Source organism: Punica granatum, chromosome 2 (assembly GCF_007655135.1).
Source record: "Punica granatum isolate Tunisia-2019 chromosome 2, ASM765513v2, whole genome shotgun sequence".
In the NCBI taxonomy this organism is placed as follows: Eukaryota; Viridiplantae; Streptophyta; class Magnoliopsida; order Myrtales; family Lythraceae; genus Punica; species Punica granatum.
The window spans coordinates 11090685-11111165 of record NC_045128.1 but is presented as its reverse complement, the minus strand read 5'-3'; the positions used below and the strand labels follow the sequence as shown (position 1 = coordinate 11111165).

The window sequence follows — 20481 nt, the reverse complement described above, 5'->3', positions numbered from 1 at the left end:
GAATATTTTACGAGCTCGACACTGCCAGGCGTGTTAGGGCGCAGTTCCAAGGATTGATTGTGAAACTACCAGCCGACCTCACTGTGCTAGAGCGCAGCTCCACGACCCAAAAGTCCGTAGGTCTAATCGGTAGCTAGGTTTAGGAGAGATGTCATGGAAGAGGATAGACGATAACGGTCAGACGATTATGTGACTTGAGAATTTGGCTGCTAGGATTCTCCCTAATATGAGAGGTAACAATCATATGACGTCGAGAGACGGCCAGAAGCCAGTCTTTAGTGTAGCTTACGAGCTAGATTGGCTCGTGAGGGACTTGTATAGCTTCACGGCTTAGTTAGCCAAAAGTAGAATGAATTGTTGGATCCAGCTACTAGGAGCCGAAAAGGGTGAGCCCAAGCCGAAACCTTAGCTCATAGGGACCTCCTTGATCGGGAACCAAGTCGAGTAGAAGGATATGCTGATGGATCGGCGGGATTACCTTGGAAGACTATTGCATGATAAGGAAAATGATGCAAGTAAGATAGATATGCGGTGCGATAAAGTAAAGATAAAGATCAATGTGCATAGCGTAGAGGTGTTTTGTGATTGATGTCGGGGGTGGATACAATAGATAGACTCAATTTATATAGGCTAACACTAGAGTGCGGCCCAAGACATTGAAATTGGGAAATAATCTAGCAAACTAGGCAACTAGCTAACCCTAGGACTATGTGGGAAATATCTTCCACTTATTTCTAATTAGGCAAAGAAAATGCAAGGGAAGAGATTAAAATAAAAGGGAAACCCAAGTGACGTCCATCTTCATTTCTATTTTCAGGAAATATTCATTACAATCTTGGAGTCTTCTGCCTTGAAAATGAAGGAAGTGAGTAAGATATTTCTCATGTATTATATCATGTAGCACATTTACATTCATTTGGCAATGTATGGATATCCTTTGTAGAATTTTCTTCCATGTCTCTTCCTTGGCAATATATGGACACCATATATGATAATTTCCTACACGGAAATTAGTTGTGGTACACTCAATCTTCGTATGTGCCCAACAACTCTTCCATATTCACTCTTGTCTATGCTTGGAAATGATCCCATGATTTTCATCCTCAATCTGCCAGCCCATTCACGGCGATTCGGGTCGGGTATTGCCGCTAATTCGGATTGGGCTTGTCGTGGACTTCAATTGTAGGGTATCCTCCTCGCATAGGTTGATCTCGTGGCCCTACACGTCTAGGCCCCATTTACTACGAAGTGCGGAAAATGAGTATAAACAGAAATCCACGGGTTTATAAAAGATTGAATACCACAACCAATTGGCTTAAGCTTTTTATTTGAATATGAACCCAATAACTGACAGACCCAATGTATATTTTACCCTCTTATTTGTATACTCTGCTAGACAAGAGGATATATAGTTACAAGTTCTGCTTCGAATCTCCAACTCTTGTAATTTGAAAATGTCGAGATGACATGGTCGGAACCACGCCAAACTAGAATTTAGCATACACCTCTGATTGCCTGCTTACAATCTAAAGGGATGTCGTCACTTAATGAGATAAACAACAAAGTACCTTTTTTTTTTGTACTCTGACATTCGAAAACTCAACAGACTCCGACTAATCCAGATCGAGCCGGTCGACCACTACAAGGTAAAGCTCTCCAGTATGGATTTTCTTCATTCACAAGACTCAAACCTGAGACCTTACTTCTAGAAAACAAGCGTCGAACTGTTCGAACCAACCTATGTCGGTAAAACAAGAAAGTTGTTGATACACTTAGGGAGGGCATTGCCCCATTTATTAAACAAATTAGAAAATTAAGTGCTGTCGAATACGCAAGGCTGGTTCACAAAGATATTAAATCTGCTTCACTCGGTAGAGATTAGCTCCACCAAACTCTTGAAATCTTTCGAAGTACTCCCATTTGGACCAACGGCCTCCATTAACACCTCCTTCACAGCCTTAATTTTTGCCTTTAGTTCCTTTCCTCTTTCTTCATCTCCTAACACCATCTTCAGGCACGTAAGCATCTCATCCTTGGTGATTATAGGACCCACAACTCTCACCCCGATTCCCCACGCATCCTCCACCATTCTTGCATTAATCATGTTATCGGCCCACATGGGTTTGCATATCATGGGAACCTCACCAACAATACTCTCAAACACTGCATTGTACCCACAATGTGTTATATGTGCACCGATTGATGGATGCGAGAGGACTTGGCTTTGCGGTGCCCAGGGAACAACTTTCCCATATGAGCTTGTCCTCTCTACAAAACCTAGTGGCAGGTGCACCTTTAAGTGGTCCTTGATTGACCATATGTAAGGAGTTCTATTCTCTTCGAGTGCTTCAGATAGCGTGGACATCTCTTCCGGTGTCAATGATGTTAGTGTCCCAAAACTTATGTAGACCGCGGACCGTGGCTTCTGTTTATCTAACAACTCCAAGCAGCCGGTCTGGTCCAATCTTGACGAAGCAGGAAGTGATGGTGGAATTCTTACGGTCAAACAACCCACATGAAGTAGCAGACGGAAGCTGGACCTGAGGGCGGAGGTAAGAGGAGCAGGGCTCAGTTCCTCATAGGAATTCATTACTATTGCATCAGCGCATGGCAATAGATGCCCAACCTCATCACGCAGCATGCGAAAGTATGTTGATGGTGCAGGATCCAGTGTACGCAATCGATTAGTTAAATCAGCAAAGTGTATTGTGGAGAATCCGGGAACCAAGTCCTTGATCTTTTGTGATATGTCCACACAGCTCGCCTCTCCTTCCATTTCTGGAAAATGTTCACTGAATGAGAACGGCTAGTCCAAGAAACATTTCTTACTCTCATGCTATGGAGACAAATTATAACATATATGGGATAGTATAAGCTATTATATCTATACACTTGGCAAAAACAATGAAATGTCTATCACGAAACTTGAACCCTAAAAGATATTTATGTAAATAATATATATATATATAGATAAAAATTTATAGTTGCACTGTAAACTCATGTCAACCTAAACCCTAGCTATCAATAAAAACTTACCTTTTAATAGAGGGACAATGAGATCTCTATAAATGTAAGCCGGTAAAATTGATGGTGTCGGTACCCACACGGCGACCCACTTGGCTTGCAACTTCTCCGCGATCTTGCATGAGAACGCCATGAGGCCATCTATAAGGAGACAGCTCACCCTCACTCCATTCTCCTTCACTGCAGCGTTGATCGCATCTTCGAAGCTAGCCACAGCCACCTCCAGGAAGGGCTCCAATGCTTCTACCATTTGGGATTTCAGTTCCTTTGTAGTTTCCTCTTCCCAAGTGATGGTAGCGGCAATGTCATAGACCTAGACATTAGATGGTAGGGGTTCTGCCTGATTATTGCTGGAATAGAAGAGGGTCTTATTTGAGCTGGCAGTGTTGAAGAAAGAGAAGATCACATCAGGGGCATCTGCTGCTAATCGACGTACGAGGTTGACGAGGGGCAATAGGTGGCTGGTGAAGGGAAATGGGATAACCGCAACCTGGCTCTTTGGGTTCATCATCTCGTCACTTTCACCTCAGCAAGGGAGAGCCTTTAAGTGAAGTCCGTGCTCAACTTTCAGGAAAAGCTTCATTATTTACATAAAAAGGATCAGAGTTAAGTTGCTATGAGAAAATAGGGTCAAGATGCCAAAATGATAGTTATAATTTTATGCAACTAAACCTTATGGGATTCAAATCACCCTGCAATCGGACGTTAGGAATATAGGATGCATTACTTTTGTGAAAACTCTCACTTGGATCTACATGGACTTGAGCCCATCTGCAACCCAAAAACTTGAGCTGATAAGTTGCTAGACCCATGCCTTATATAAGCTCGTGACTTCTTTCTCAATTTTTTCGGTGTGAGACAATATATCACAACACTCGCCATCACTTGACAACATTTGGTCCAGCACATGCCACGTGTCCTTAAACACTCGCCCTCAACAACTTATCTAGGGCATCCTCTTCCGTGCACGGGCAAAATAGGAGACAAACACCAAACTAGCCTCGAGATCCACGCTTGGGCCTAACTAGAGGTGCACATTTAATTACTTCGGAACTGGACCAAATCACTCTTGGGTTTGACTAATATGAGGTGCACTGTTGATTGTCTCGAAATGAATATGGCGTGGTGTGGCCCCACATGTATGCTCGAAAGCATAATCCACTATGATACCATGTAAAATTTTCACTTTGGCCTACACGGACTTGAGCCCATCTACAATCCAAGAATTTAACATGATAAATTGCTAGACCCAAACCTCGTATAAGCTTATTGTTTCTTTCTCAGTTTTTTTCGTGTGAGACAACATATTTCAACAGCTTTTTTATTTTGTTATTTGCAATTACAAGCGAGGCCAATGAATTTTAGTACAAAAAAAAATGAAAATTTAAAATGAGAGCCACATGTAATTCCACTTATGAGAACCAAACCTGAACTCTATTGGTTTCTAGGCGTGACATAGAAAGATAGACCAATTGACGTATTCCAAAGTTGACATAAATTACTTAATTTGCAGAAAAAATAAAAAATAAAAATAAAAAAGACAATTTTGGTCCTCAATCTTTGACGCTTTTGCCATTTTCGTCCTAAACTTTTATTTTTTTATTGTTCTTATCTTCAACCTTTCACTTTTTTATCACTTTAGTCCAGCCGTCCATTTTTCCATTAAAAAATGCACGCCTCGTGAAAAGGATTTTTCTTTAAAAGATTTTTATATTTGAAACTTTAAAAAATTACAAAAAAAATTAAAAAAATCTGAAAAGAAAATCTTAGGGGCAATTTCGATGATGGGAGCTCCCTACCAGCAATTGCACCGTATGGAAAATCGTCGGAGGGCTTTGACACCTACGGAGATCTCCATGGGGGGCCAGTGGCAAGAAGGGCTCCTCGCAAACAACTGCCCTCCCAGAAGAGGTAACCGGAAGCCTCGACGCCTCGATGTTTAGATCTACAACTTTAAAATAATTTTCGTCGTATATATGGTATGATAATGTATTTTAAAGATATAGTACCCTAGACTTACTGTATCCCACAGTCCCAATAGGAAAACATAATAATAAATCTGAATAATCAAGATTTGCATCTTCCTAGGAGGCTAGGGATATTCATTTCTATGAATACGTTCACCTGGACCTAAATAAGCTATTTGGATGTTTTAAGCTCATGCACCTCTTTTGTAACTGGAAAAAGTCATAAACGGCTTAAACTGGCTTCGTTTTAGGACTGGCTCAAGCATTAAACTGGGTTGCGTTTAATAAGCAAGGTAACTCTTACCACCTACTGTGAACCGAACAAATTCGTTTAGGGAAAAAGTCCGAGAATTTTTTGCCTTCCCTTGACATTAACTTTTGTATTTTCTCTACCAAATTTAAAAAATAAAAAATAAAAAATAAAACTTTTGTAATTTCGTCTTAAACTTTTTCTTCAACTTTATCGTAAATGTGACACCTTTTGTTCACTTAAACTCCCATACAAAAATTTCCTCTCACTCAGCAAAAAAATTAGTTATTTATTGAAACAATTTACGAAAATCATAAAAAAAAAATAGAGACAAGGAACTTGGATGGTGAGGAAGGAGCAGTGGATGGCCATGCCGGCGACCACCACCGACCATTGAGGCTCGTGCCCCACCCTCTCTTCATGTCCCTCCAAATCCATATATATTTACACTTGTCCAGTTTACGATGTGTTTTCAGGAGTTTCCGATCTTGCAGATATATGGTGGTAAAGTCCACCTATAGGTTAGGTCCCATCCCTTAATTGACACAAGATTCATTTTCGGCCTAAACTCTCTCTGAGAAATTGAACTACTTCCCAAAGTGGAAATTTCTCAACACCCATCGGTGATCAATTCCTCCTTGAGGAGGATTAAAACTCGGCAGCAGAGAAGGGGATTTGGTGCAGTGGCACAATTCGCGTCCCAAATTCATGAGGTCTCGAATTTGATCTTTGTCAGTGAGACTTCCGTACCCCTTTATTTAGCTTTGCTATTTCAATTCTTGTACTATGCCATAAATCCCCTTATAGTCTTAAAAAAAAAAAAAAAAACTCTGCAGTAGAGCATATACAAAGCACACCTTCCCCAGCAACTGATAGAAATCAGATCAACTAGAACATCGAAATGTGGCTAACCTGGGATATGTTGATCAGGAAGAGCGGAGGCGATTAATAAGAGGACGCAGCAGGAGGCGGGGACAAGCCGAGGATGTGGCAGAGGCGACGAGAGGAACAACCACTGGAGCTTTCAGTAATGAGAAGATGAATAGATGAATAGAAAGATAATGATATTATACAATACACACATTACATTAAATATCGTCTGTCATGATGCGGGCAACCGAGCCCGACAAACCCATTAGGTGAGATCTGGTACCCCCATAATAAATCATAAAGAGTTGATATTTTATAATGATAATATATTTTAAGTTGCACCAACTTTATGTGTGGATTGATTACTATGGGTTTGCACACTGGCACGCGGACACCCCTTATTACTTGAAACGGAAAAAAAAAATACAAAACAAAACGATTTGGTGTAATGGCTCCTCGAAAATCATATGATTTCGGATTCGGTACTTCTCAATAGACTTTTATACATCTTTATTTAATTTTTGCGGCTTTTCGGTAAGGCCGTGACTTTCCCTTTCAATTTTCCCGGGTGACTTTAATAAATCGTTCTGAGAGTACAGAGACAAGCTAAACCGGATTAGATCAAAATCAGTACAAGATACAGGGCACATGCGTTGCGTGTTACATAAAAACAATTAAAATATGTTTAGTCAATATCTATATTTATATTAATGTTTATATAAATATAAAATAATGAATAAAGTGAGTTTGCACTCCGACCACTAGGTTTAGTAGTAAAATGTCCTTTGATCTATGAAAATTTTTATTTAATCATCCGAGCTATTTAGAAAGAATAAAAAGCACCCTGATCACGTTTCCAATTACATTTCCAGCCAAATTTAATTTATTGTTGTTTTATCAATATCATAATATAAAAGTTAATTTCAATAATTAAAATATTGGAAGGAGAAATTCGAATAACTTACACCTCATAACCCCAAGGGGAAGTCTAAGACAGGAGCTCATCCTCTCGATCGCTGAATGACATTGAAGTAAAAATCTTCCCTGGCCGCTTGTTGCCATCAACAAATCCGCCAAGCTCGTGTTCATTTTGCTGGAGCTCACCTATTATATATATATATATATATATAACACTTTCCTGGAACAGAGTCCTCTTAAAATCCACATTCATGTCCTTCACAAAGTCCAATCTTCTTATCACAGCTTCCTTCACGGTTTCTTGATGGACACTAACACCTAAACTCGGTAAGGAATCTAGCGCGTAGGATTTTGGCGCTGCATCCACTGCCCGCCGCAGTGAGATTTGGGGAGAGAAGGGGGTAGGGGCAGGTCGCTGGAGGACTCATGTAAAATCCAAAAATTTTATTACGATAAAATTCGATAATTACACATAGATATCCTTACATATAAAGGATATCAAAAAAAAATTACAAATTCGATTGGACGAGTAAAATTCCGATAAAATGCTACGATACACCGCAACACTGAGAATATATTTGGGGGTGAGCTTGACGTCCAGTGAGTAACCACAACCTAAACTAGCCGGATCATAGTACGGATTTAATAATATCATAAAAATATCATTAAGACTTCCAGAACTCAAATCATCAATGTGCCCCTTTCCAGCTCCTGATCACAGTAGCGGCTCCATACTGGCAGCCTCTCTGCTCTAGGCAGCCCTTTCCTACTGCTCGACTTATGACTGGCTAGGGCGCTACAGGACTCACCGACTCCCATCAATCTCATTTACTCAACTCAATAACTCTCTTCTCATTTCCAAATGTCATAATCGATTATATAAAAATACATGCATGATCTGTGACATTGACATGACCATAACAATGCAATTCTAAAAATACCATTATAACGATAATAAAAATACTAATTTAAGAATAGGTTACTCACCTTGACAAGTCCCCCGAACCTTAAACATCGAAAACTGAATGTTTTCTATTTTCTAGAATTTTCCTCATATTTTTCCCTCAATATTCTCCCTAAGTTCCTCAAGGCCTCTCTCTCTCACTCTATGTAATTAATGGTTTTGGCCGTGGAAATTTAAATGACAAAGAAGAGTTCATGAGGCCATTTAAAGGGAAGAGAAGGCGGTGGAAATGGATGAAATTGATTTGGATTTTCCGTGCGGTATTGAAGAAGAATGGCAGTGGAAAAAGGAAATGGATCAAGATGAAATTGAGTTGGACGTGTGGAAAGGCAAGGGTGAAAGAGAATTCAATACACGGAAAGTTAAATTAAAGTTTATCCTGCAAATAATTACACATCAAGAAATTATTAATTTATTTAAATTGATAATGATAAGGAATATGATGTTGTCACAAAATCAAATTAAACGACCCACACATACACGTGTGTACATGTATGTAAAATTTTCAATTTAATAAATAATAGATGAAATCTGTAAATATGTATATTGAAGAAAATTCTCGGGATGTTACACCTCAAGCCACTGGCAACCACGCTTGGGGCAGTTGTCACTGAGCAGCCAGCCACCACCACCCCCTTCTCTCCCTTCCCTCTCTCTCTAGTTCTTTTGGGTTCTATTAAGGATTAGGGTATCTTCAGGTATCTTCGATTATGGATCAAGATGAAATTGAGTTGGACATGTGGAAAAGCAAGGGTGAAAGAGAATTCAATACACGGAAAGTTAAATTAAAGTTTATCTTGCAAATAATTACACATCAAGAAATTATTAATTTATTTAAATTGATAATGATAAGGAATATGAGGTTGTCACAAAATCAAATTAAACGACCCACACATACACGTGTGTACATGTATGTAAAATTTTCAATTTAATAAATAATAGATGAAATCTGTAAATATGTATATTGAAGAAAATTCTCGGGATGTTACACCTCAAGCCACTGGCAACCACGCTTGGGGCAGTTGTCACTGAGCAGCCCGCCGCCACCACCCCCTTCTCTCCCTTCCCTCTCTCTCTAGTTCTTTTGGGTTCTATTAAGGATTAGGGTATCTTCAGGTATCTTCGATTGTATAGTTGTATATCTTGTATATTTAGATAGTTGTTTAATTCTATCAAAGTGCATTGGCAAACTTCGATAACTAGTCCCGCGACACTTGACCAAGGCCATACAAGGATTTACGAAGCCGACACACGCTCCCAGTCATCGAAGAACAAATCTAGGTGGAAGCTCTATGTAAACTTCCTTGTCCAGGTCACCATGCAAGAAAGCGTTGTTCCCTCCATCTTCGATCTCAAACAACCTCCTGGTAAGATATGTGTCAAGAACAGTAATGAAGCGGAAAAGCTTACTCTGTATTCATTTATCAATCCAGTATGTATACATCAAAAGGAAAACGCTATCTCTGACTAAATTATTGTGTCCTAAGTATGGAATACAAAAATATGTATTTAAGTTTCAACGGAAAGTAAATCTTTCCATAATATTCCCCATCAAGTTGGAGAATGAGATTCCGAATGCCCAACTTGCTGAGGAGAAAACGGAACTATTCTCGCCCAAGTGTCGTAGCAAATATGTTTGCCAATTGAAAGTGCGTAAACACGTGAGAGGTTTCCACAGTTCCAGAGCGCAAATGTTGCCTAACAAAGTGGCAATCGATTTCAATACGCTTGGTGCGCTCATGAAAAATCGGATTAGAGGCGATATGGAGAGCCGCTTGATTATCACAGAAAAGACGCATTGGACCTGCATGATAAACACCAAGATAGCTAAGGAGAGAGCGAATTCGGCTTCGGCGGAGGACTTGGAGACGGTTGTTTGCTTTTTGGTCTTCCAAGAGATGGGACTGCCGCCTAAGGTGATGAAATATCCAGTCAAAGATCGTTGAGTCATTGGGCAGCTAGCCCAATTCGTGTCACGGTAAGCCGTTAAAGACAGGGAGGTTGGCCGGAGAAAAATTCCTTACCTAGGAGATTGCTTGAGATAGCGAAGTACTCGCAAAGTAGCATCCCAGTGTCCTTGGCGAGGATCTTGTAAGAACTGTGATAGAATATGAACAGGGTAGCTGAGCTCTGGCTTAGTGATGGTGAGATATAATAGACGACCAATGAGACGACGATATTGTCATGGGTCAAGAATGGGATCGCCACTGTCGGTGGAGGTGTTGTTGCTCTATAGGAAAGTAAGTAGGTCGAGAACCGAGCATACCAGCCTTAGTAAGAATATCCAGTGTGTATTTTCGCTAGTTGAGAAAGAGACCGGAACCGCTGCGAATAATCTCTATCCACAAGAAATAAGATAAAGGATCCAGGTTCTTAATGCGAAGGCGCTCATTGAGATAGTTCTTAAAATGAGTACAAGAGATGGAGTCATTCATGACGAGAATCATGTCATCCACATAGACAAGAACCGCAAGAAATAGACCACCATGGGAGAAGGTGAATAGAGAATGATCAGCCTGGGACTGTTGAAAACCGTAAACTTGGAGTACCAGTTACGAGAAGCTTGATGAAGGCCATACAAAGACTTCCACAAGTGGCATACTTGATGAGAATTGGTGGAGCGAAAACCAAGAGGAAGGGACAATATAAACTTCCTCATCTAAGTCCCCATGAAGAAAAGAATTATTGACATCGAACTGATGCATCTCCCATTGTTTAGCAACAACAACGGTCAATAAACAGCGTACGGTGACCAATTTTCCCACTGGTGCAAAGGTCTCATGAAAATCAACACTTTCAACCTGAGTGAAACCCTTGGCCACGAGCCGAGCTTTATAACGCTCCACAGTGCTATTTGCCCGTCTTTTAATCTTAAAAACCCACTTACATTCGACGGGTTTCTCCCCCGAAAGGAGTGACTGAATGGTCCAAGTACCATTATCCTCAAGAGCGCGAATTTCTTCTGTCATCGCAAGATGCCATTGTAGATCTTTGGCGGCTTGAGAATAAGTCCTCGGCTCTGTGTCGAAATCAATTGCAGCAAGGAACAACAGTTGTGTGACATCAAGATCAGAATATCCAAATCATCCATGTATAATAATCGACAAATAATATAAGATACATGTTTCCTCCAATAGATGTTGTTCTCATAGGACCGCAAATATCTGCATGTCCCAATTCCAATGACGCTTTTGCTCTTAGGACACCTTAGGAAATGCAAGACAATGTAGTTTCCCATATATGCATCCTTCACAAACCTTTTCTTGAGATGAAACTTGAGGAAGACCAACTACCATATTTTTCTTTTTGCAATAATTGTAGACTGCTGTAATTCAGATGACCATATCTTAGATGCCATAAATATGATTCATCATCGTTCACACTCTCCAATGTCAATTTTGCATCTGCTTTGGTATTGACTACTGCTCCTTTTCCGGCTATCTTATGCCATTTTCCATCTCAAAGCTTGACTTCAAAGTTGAAATTTTTATCTGACTTCGTAAACATGTCTTCGTTTCCAGTCACGTGATTGCTGCAACCACTATCAACGTACCAAATATTTTCTAGATCGCGTTGAGCATTCATACAACTGTAGAACATGTTTTCTCTGTCGTCATTGTCAGTATGGAGTTTTTTAAGTCCCGACCGACTTTGAGATGATTATGTTAAATTTATCGGAGCTTGGGATCCCGGAGTTTGGAGTAGCCACCATTTTCATAGGCCGGTAAGCCACCTATTTAAATCGCTAATTGTCAGTCTTGAGCTAGAGATTGAGTTCGGAAGCCCCGGTACATACTAGTAAATCCGTACACTCAAATTGATACTTATCCACGGTGTAATTCTTGAACTTGTCCATTTTACTTTAAGCCCAAACTAACGAGAAGAAAAATATGAGATCCTCAACTCTAACATCCATATGTTCCTTTCCAACTTCTACTGCTGAATAATGTAAGTCGTTAGACAATGAAATGCAAAGCTGCAGTGAAAGAAATTTCTGATAAGAACTCTCATTTAAATATACATACATTTACAGAAGTGAGAAAGTACAGTGAAGATCGGAGAAGCAAAAAGAATAATGCTTTCCGACAGACAAATGCATTGTATAGATCTCATTGAGCAGGAATGAAGAATTTTCCAAAGGAAATCATTTCTTGACTCATCACTGATCAATGGAAACCAAGAATGGTAGGACATCGATCACATTACATGCCCCACTTCAGCGCCTCATCCAGTAATTGGTCCATGTTGCACAAAAGAGAACTTGAGCATAGAAAGTCCACCAGGAAAGGCAGATATCTACATGAAGATTATATCACTACCAATCATCAAGCCATTCAGTAGAGCTGAGATCTTCCTCTGTATCACGAGAAGAAGATAGAGAAGTCGTTGGTTCCTTGATATTACTTCCCAAGTATTGAGTTATTCGGGAAACAATCTCATCAGGAACAGCACAGGAGTTATCGGCAATCCCGTTCCAATCAAAACCATCAAACCATGAATGGTTCTTAATGGCATCGGCCCCTTGGCTCCCCAATCTTTTATCCTCGTCAACTTCAAGCAACTGAAAGGATTATTAAATGAAGTGTCAGCATAAAAGTGAGGGAGGGGGGATAGAAGAGGAGTAAAATTGTTCAGTAGGAACCTTTGTACTGAGGTCGACGGCCTCTGGAGATAAAGTCGGAGGAAGATGTAGCCGGCCTTTCGCGATCTTTGAGAATGTATCAGTCTCACTCTCTCTCCATGAACCGAAAGGCTTTTCCCCTTGTAGCATGATGTAGATCAAGACTCCAAGTGCCCACCTGCATAAATTACTTACATTTTGAGAGATGCTCAGCAATCCTACCTCACATTTTTTCATTACATCTAATCTTCCTTATGTGCTATTCAGAATTCCATAATTGAGAGAATGAGAAATGAGTCAGCTGCAGGCATACCAGTCAGCTGCGAAGCCATGCCCTTTTCCCTGGACAATTTCTGGAGCTAAAAAGTTGGCCATTCCACAGATCGTGAACGTTCTGTCTCTAGATAATTTCTTCCCAAATCTGAAGTCTACTAACTGTACAATTACAAAGAAGAATAATCAGATAATCTAACCAAAACAAGAGTGGTCCATTCAATAATCAAAGGGCATGAGTAACAGGAAGATAACTTGGGGCATTGACCTGTAGATGTCCCATTTGATCCAACATTATGGCATCTGCAGAGATACATCTGAAGAGAACACCGTTCTACAGTTCAGAACAAGCAAAATGACAGTGAGAAAAAAGCGGAGAAAGATAATAGTCTTTGTTTGATCATGGATACAAGAGAAAATCTGCCGCATTACACTTCAAAAGTACAAATTTACATATTATTTTCTAATTTCTTAAGTATCCTTGGGGATAAGCAGAAACACAAACTAGAAACTCTAGCAGATACAACATGAGGAAGTTTTCTAGTTTTCATATTCCTGTTCATCTAGGATGAAGTGGAAAACATTTTGCAGCATATCTTACAAACACATGCACCATTTTTTAACTTGCTTTTTCTGCATTTCAAGATGAGAAACCTGAGTAAGGAAGTTTTCTGTTTATATTCCTGCTCATCTAAAATGAAGTGGAAAACACGCTGGACTGCTATTTACAACATATTCTCAAATCTGAAATTTGATCAAACACGTTCTCTCCCTTTTTTTTTTCTTTTTTTTTTCCTCTACTGATTACGTTGCACTTCAAGATGAGAAAAGGTATATAATCAGGTAGAACCTTTTCATATTTTCTGAAAGTAGAAAGTGCCAAGTAGTTCGCAAAATTCATAAAGTATTTCTAGCTTTGGACCTTGTGTAGCTCCTCTAATGCAATGACGACAGAGGCAGCACAGAACTTTGCAGATGAATCATCGAGTGGTTTGTGAAGTATAGAAATCAAAGGACATGAAAGAGCCGTATTTAGAAGTATCGCGGCATGTGTATTATCAGCACAAGTGCGTAAAAGTTGAGGTACGCAAGGAGTAGGCTTCAGTTCCTTCATCAGGTTCTTTTCTTTCAACACCTGTTCTTCCTTCCCCAGCTCTTTGACCTTTTTCTTCAAAAATCTTTTCAAGCTAAGTTGATGTTCTGTCAGCAGAAAGAGGATATCATCGCTAAAGTTGGTCAGCAAGGACAACTTAAATCATCCTTCTATGAAGAAAGCTATGTCAGTAGACGTTTCAACATTGCCCCATTACAATATCCATGTTATTAACAACAAGGGAGATAATATCCTGTATTATATCCGCATATTTTGTTGTGGAATTCTTTTTTGCTCTACTTCACAAAACAAAAGATCAAGGAAAGCCAACACTTGCAATCACAGGGCCATCTTTAGCGAAAATTGCCATAAAAACTATAGTACTTACTTGTGTCTTGTAAAAGAACAAGCCCAATCTCGCTGCAGTCAGTGGTATATAAGCATTTCTTCCACTCCTACTAAAACGGAAAACATTTCCAGATTTTTTTTCATAATTAGATGTGGAAGCACGAACTTTGATGAATGAATAGCAATTTCCCTTACCAAATCGGAGAGCTGAACCTTATCGAAAACAGAGACATCAACAACTGTGGCAGATGCATCAGCAAATTCAGAATTACGGCCCCTTTCCCTATATAATATAATTCATGTATCAGTAAGATCATGAATCTATAATAATCCTTCTGAAAAGCAAAAGGTTAATGATTGATAAGCAGGAGGACAAGGCATCGGATGGGTTTTTAGGGAGTCCTTATCCGGCACTCACGACTGGCAGTTAAGGCCATGTTGTAATTCACATTTTGGTCAACATAATTTACAGATCTCTACTCAATAGGGCAAGAACCACGTAAACCTACTAAAATGCTCAAAGCCATATGAGAATTACCCATTGAAACTTCCATCAGTTGAAATCCTATGCGGTCACCCATTGCATATTTAGTCCAATCTCAAACACCCAATGCAACCTAAAAATTTATATTTTTAATATAAACGTTAAATTCTGAACTCACTTTTGGTCTTCCGGTGATAGATTTGTGAGGGCACCCACAACCGATTCAAACTTCTCCTTTGTCAGTAAGGCACATGAAACTTCTCCAACAGCAACTGCACTTAAAGAACCAATCTGCTCACCAAGAAGAACCCACTCACCAAAATAGCTTCCTTCAGTCTTCTCCACTGAGAGCTCTTTATCAAAACTATCATCTTCCTTTAGACTATCACATTTGAGACTGCAGACATTTGGATTCTTAGTCATCTTTGAGTCAAAAGTGAGCCTCACTAGTCCTTTCTGGATGATGTACATTGCTGACAAACCTTCGTTCTGCAATTAAATACAGCAGAAATATGAGAGGAGTTTATTGTGAATAAGAATATAAGTGGATCCATAACACAAACAGAACTTGCTATATAATGCACACACTTTGCTGCATAGTCACATGCAATGCAGCTGATATAAAATCAGTTTACATAAACGAGATGACGCATAGATTACCGGAAAAAGGAAATAAGCACTCAAACAAGTCAAGGAAAATCGATTAAATATTGAAAAACGTGTAGAAGTGTCAAAGAGTGAAATGAGGTAAAGGAATTGTTCAGGTACAGCAGAATGAATTACAATTTTAACTGTCATCTAACAGTTAATATCTTTCATTTGAATTGGAGGAATGGCAAACAGAAGCCAAGAAGAGGAGGGATTGCCTATTATAATCATAACTGTAGACAATCTGCTGATTACTATTTTACCTGGTCAACTATGGTCTGACCATCCGTGAACGAAACTTCTGAAAGTGATTCTGCTATGTGGCTTAGCTGCAGGATTGTTAATCTCGACAAGAGATCTATCGACCTAAGCAACTTCAAGGATGACAAATTGGAAAACTCGGACATCAGAATCCCTCGAAAATCTTCTCTCTTTAAGGCCCAAAGAGTTCCATTCGTGACAGCGCGAACTGAGGCTTGGAGAGGTTTGTTGTACCTGAAAAGTCATAAAACATCAGGAAAGAGCATTATTTTATTTTTTTCACTTGATGGGGACATTAACTGCATAGGAAACACTAAAATGGGATATAAGTGCAAAAAGGTTGATAAAATGCAACCTTTTCTCTGCCTATTTGGAAATTTAAAGCCTTGTATATTTAATAGAAGTGACTTACATCAACGCAAGCTCTCCAAAACATGATAACTTTTCAGCAGTGTATCGCTGCAAAACCCGAGTTACCTCACCATTTTTCTCTTCCTGAAAGAACAAATTTCGTCATTACTATCTTTACGTGTCTCAATGCCAACGGAAGAAATGAAAAACAAACAGGGAATAAGAGATAGTTAATCAGACTAAACTATGATAATCATGATAAAAACTTAAGACTTCACAATGAAAAACTATTGCAAGGGTTACATGAAAAATATACACCCATAAGAAATAAGCCAAAGAAAACAAGGACCTGCGTTGCCAAGACCTCGAATTCTCCGCTGCCAACAACATAAAAGCAGTCACCTTCACCGCCCTGCAAAAATTTGAAAACTCTTCAATGCTCTAAATATGATTGGAAAAGTAGAACTGCTAATTTTCTAGATTTCTTCCTTTCCAATAAAATTGATTCTTCCATGGTGTTCCTTATCATGAATCAAACCTGCTCGACTACAACATCTCCAGGCTGGACCTCTACTCTTTGCATGCAGTCCAACAAAACATGACACTGAGAGTCGGTGAGTCTTCTGAAAAGGAAATGATCATGCAACGCCCGTTCAATGTGTGCCTGTTGCAACAGAGACCAATTAGACAAAGCCTCAAGAAGAGAAGAAAAGCAAGAATTTACTTTTGCACGAACCTAAAAGGATGTTCAATGGGAAAAATTATAGAAAATACGGTATGAGAGTGTGGAGAGACATTCAGCTGGTTCCGATCTACTTAGTCTATTAAGCTTTTCACCAAATAGGCCCTAGTTTGAATGAAAGAGCATAAATAAGCAGAGATTATTCTGTTTACTTCTTCCTCCCAAGTTTTCCGGTGGGATGAGGGTGGGGGAACCCATAGTTGACCCATTTCTAAGGAATTCTCGAGCGCACGAATTCGCGCCTTTGATAGATCATGTCTTGCTCGAAGGTTCCGGGCACTCCCGCCGAAGGTGGAAGGAGATTCTGCCCCTGTCACCTCTACAACTTGAGGAACAGGGGGACGCATAGCAACACCGTGGCCCACAGATTGACCACCAATAGCAGTCTGTAGGAAGACAGCATTTCAGTACAGCAAAATAAAGCTCATCACAACTAAAACTAAGGATTATTACTAATTAAAAAGAAAAAAAAACAGAAAAAGAGGATTTTTGGAAGTAAAGGCCATTACTTCTTTTAACCCATTGACATGAACGACTATAATTGTGATATCATCAGTGCGAGTTTCATACTGAAGCCAGAGCCGATAAGACTCGGCCACTATTGCAGCACAAGCATCACGGGGATCTTTGAATTTTGCAACCTGCAAGATATTGGAAACATAACGAGACTTGTTATAGGCCACCAAATATAATGAGACCTAAAACAAGCAACAGAGGAACTCACCATGTCGATCACAGTTTGGCTAGAAAGAAATTCGAATACTCCATCACTAGCAAGCACAAAGAAAGGATGATTCTTTGTAAGCTCAAGGACAACAATCTCAGGGTTCGCAACAACCCCAATAGTCTCAGCAATGGAATCACCGATGCTCCTTGTGAAAGCGGTGCCAGGATACATCCCATCTGGAACCCACAGCCTCGGTGGGTCACCATCATCACCTTCTTCAGTTCCCCAGCACTGCACATTGGGGTTCTTCAGCCCCTCGATCTGATCAAGGGTGAGCACCCGTGCCCCGCATAGCTTGGCCCGTTCAAGCTCATCCTCACGGAACGGAGTCTGATCCACCGAGAGATCCACGGCCACGATCTCTTCCCCCCTCCTCTCACCAATCACAGCCCTCGAATCACCCGAGTTTGCAACATATATAGTCCTCCCTCTAACTAATACAGTGATCGCTGTTGTCCCGCTCATACTATCATCAATTACATCGGCATGAAGCTGAGAATTGGTGGTTAAATATGCCACATGACAAGCCTCAACCGGGTCCACAGGGTACTTAGGATTCCTAAGTAGGTTTTCACACAGTTTTCTTTTCACGAACTGAGAGCATTGGGCCCCATATTCTCCATGTCCATCGAAGACCCCGAAGAAGTGATCATTTGGGTCAGCTCCGAAAGAGGTGTGGATGCAAAAACTGTCCTGATTGGCCTTATCAAGGGCATCAGGATAGTACCCTCTCTGCGATAAAAAAGAGTACCTCAACTCGTAGCTTTTCGATGGGACTTTGACAGTTCTCGATCCATCAGGAGGCAAGAACTGGGAGGAAACCCGTGAGAGCCTAGTAATGCCAGCGTCGGGATCTTGAGTGAGGCTGAGCTGGTTCAGCTGATCCCGAGCTTCCGATTCCTGCACATCCGAGGACGATGCGGGAGAGAAGACAGGGAACTCCTGCTGTGCTCTTGCATTGTTTTTGGGTCCTTTAATCCTAGCCTCCCTCGGGGCGCAGATTTCGCCGACACATGCTCTGGAGTAAACGCATCCCATATTGCTACTGGTTTAGCAAGTAAACCATGATCAAGCGAGCTTCCACTTCATCCAGTTCAGCGGATCCTCTGCCACAACGAAAATGCAAAGCAAGAAACGATAGACCCAGAATCAGACGAACCATAAATTGGCAAATTCCGAATGAAAGCAAGCAACTTCCGGGTTTAGTTAAGGACAAAGTGACGATTCCAGCCAGGATAATTCGATCCACAGCCTAATGCCATAATGTCGGACGACCCCCGTCCTGATGCTAAGGGAATAAAGCGGACAAAAACAGGAATTGCCCGACAAACACAGATGTTCCACTTACACAGTGAAGAAGGGCAGAACCCTGGGAGACACAGCAGTGGTGAGAGAGAGAGAGAGCAGGTAACTATGGGGGAGCGATGAGCTGTCGATTCCTTGATGGGGGGTGGAAGGGTAGAATTTCGAATTGGATCAGGGAGAGAAACCGTCGAAGGAGAAGGGAGGAGGGAGGGTGGGGAGATGGGGGAAGAAGAAGACAGAGGATAAGCCTGCAATAGGATAAAATTGATGGGAGTGACGACTTAACGGACGGGTAACAATCAAATAATTAGATTCAAATTATGGCTATATTGATTGCGATGGAGAAATGTTGAAAATGTCGCAGGGTCAGAGAGAGAGAGAGAGAGAGAGAGAGAGGATTTCAACTTGTCGATGGGAGACTGATGAATCGAATGGGTGTGGTCGAAGAAGAAGAAGAAGAAGAGGAGGAAGAAGAAGAAGAGAAGCGGAGTGCGTGGGTTCACTTTCAGATGAGTTGCAGAGCAGACTGAGTTCTCTCCACTCTCTCTCTCTCTGTGTCTGCCGTACGAGCTTTTCTCTATCTAGTTCGTTTCGAAAGTTATCCATAGGGATGGCGCGTGTCTGCGTGCTCCGGGTGTATAATGCAAACATTAATTTTGATTTTCTATCGATAATTATAAGAGTAAATCCCACGCGAAAAAATTCTTCGGCCACTGCTCAGACAAAATCGACTCGAGACCCCTCCCGGGCCTCCGCTCCACCAGCCTTGTCCCGGATGGTGGGTGGCCGGCCACCGGAGAGGAGCCCCCCAACTGTCCCTCTTCCCTTCCCTTTTTTTTTTATTTTGATTTCTCTACAATTGCTTTTATTTTTTAAACAAATAATATTATTAGAGTTTAAGGGTATGCTAACCATTGAGTCAGCTACTACATATACTAATTGTGCGTTTGGTTTTAGAGTTAAAAGTAACTTTGATTTTGATTGTGGAAAATGACAAATGATTGTGTAGTGTGTTGAGTTAAAGTTAAAGTTAAAATTTATGACTTGAGAAATATGTATTTTTGTTGTGTAGTGTGTTGAATTAAAGTTAAAGTTAAAATTTTTGTGATTTTAACTGCGAAACCAAACAGAGCGTAAGTGTTGCTCCTGTTTATCAGAAGATGTATCGCTTGTATTGTACAGAACTACTAATGGTGCCCGTGAAATTTGTCATAACTCTTATTTACACAAAATGCCGTCTTTACTAGAAATGGACGTTCCATGATACTCATCCTCGATCGGCAACCAATGAGGATGTCATGAGTAGAGTTATTTAAAAAAATTTGGGTAACTTAAAAATTTAGCTGAAATAAATTTGAAATGATCTAATATATGAACACATGGTTTGTTTTCGATTCGATTTTTCCTTGACTTTTAGCATGTGGTATGTGATGGATATTTTTTGGAATATAAATGTTACCCCAATCACCACCCCCATTTCAATCTATAAGAATATCTATGTATGATTTTCCTTCTCATTAGCATCGATCAAACTATATCAATCTTACTAAACAAACTCGTTCTACTAGGCTCCAGGGCATTCTTTAATGGGTTTTTCTATCCTATGCCGTAAGGACATAGGATAAACAAACTTAA

At 40.3% G+C, this 20481-nt stretch overlaps 2 protein-coding genes across 7 annotated transcripts; both read right to left on the bottom strand.

Annotated features, from left to right (window-relative positions):
* Positions 1-1493: 1493 nt before the first annotated feature.
* Positions 1494-6375, bottom strand: LOC116194358 (anthocyanidin 3-O-glucosyltransferase 7-like). Of its 4 annotated transcripts, none has more exons than XM_031523158.1 (5): positions 6154-6375; positions 4824-4975; positions 3461-3601; positions 3037-3337; positions 1494-2778 (listed from the first exon to the last, which is right to left on the bottom strand). In XM_031523158.1, the coding sequence occupies exons 3-5, from the start codon at positions 3533-3535 to the stop codon at positions 1865-1867; spliced, it is 1290 nt and encodes a 429-aa protein (XP_031379018.1). In that variant the 5' UTR covers positions 3536-3601; positions 4824-4975; positions 6154-6375; the 3' UTR covers positions 1494-1864. The 4 variants fall into 4 exon arrangements, with proteins under 4 accessions (XP_031379018.1, XP_031379019.1, XP_031379017.1 ...); XM_031523159.1 differs by having other exon boundaries at positions 4824-4969; XM_031523157.1 differs by lacking the exon at positions 4824-4975.
* A 5595-nt stretch (positions 6376-11970) lies between these two features.
* On the bottom strand, positions 11971-19403 carry LOC116195813 (protein phosphatase 2C and cyclic nucleotide-binding/kinase domain-containing protein). 3 transcript variants are annotated; one of them, XM_031525179.1, is made up of 16 exons: positions 18890-19400; positions 17539-18647; positions 17324-17455; positions 16967-17200; positions 16611-16736; positions 16422-16484; positions 16134-16216; positions 15724-15955; positions 14991-15301; positions 14524-14611; positions 14369-14435; positions 13810-14087; positions 13156-13221; positions 12928-13049; positions 12636-12792; positions 11971-12554 (listed from the first exon to the last, which is right to left on the bottom strand). In XM_031525179.1, the coding sequence occupies exons 2-16, from the start codon at positions 18577-18579 to the stop codon at positions 12309-12311; spliced, it is 3246 nt and encodes a 1081-aa protein (XP_031381039.1). In that variant the 5' UTR covers positions 18580-18647; positions 18890-19400; the 3' UTR covers positions 11971-12308. The 3 variants fall into 3 exon arrangements, 1 of the variants encoding a protein (XP_031381039.1); XR_004154701.1 differs by lacking the exon at positions 11971-12554 and having other exon boundaries at positions 13142-13221; positions 18890-19402; XR_004154703.1 differs by lacking the exons at positions 11971-12554; positions 12636-12792; positions 12928-13049; positions 13156-13221 and having other exon boundaries at positions 14057-14087; positions 14369-14438; positions 18890-19403.
* Positions 19404-20481: the final 1078 nt, after the last annotated feature.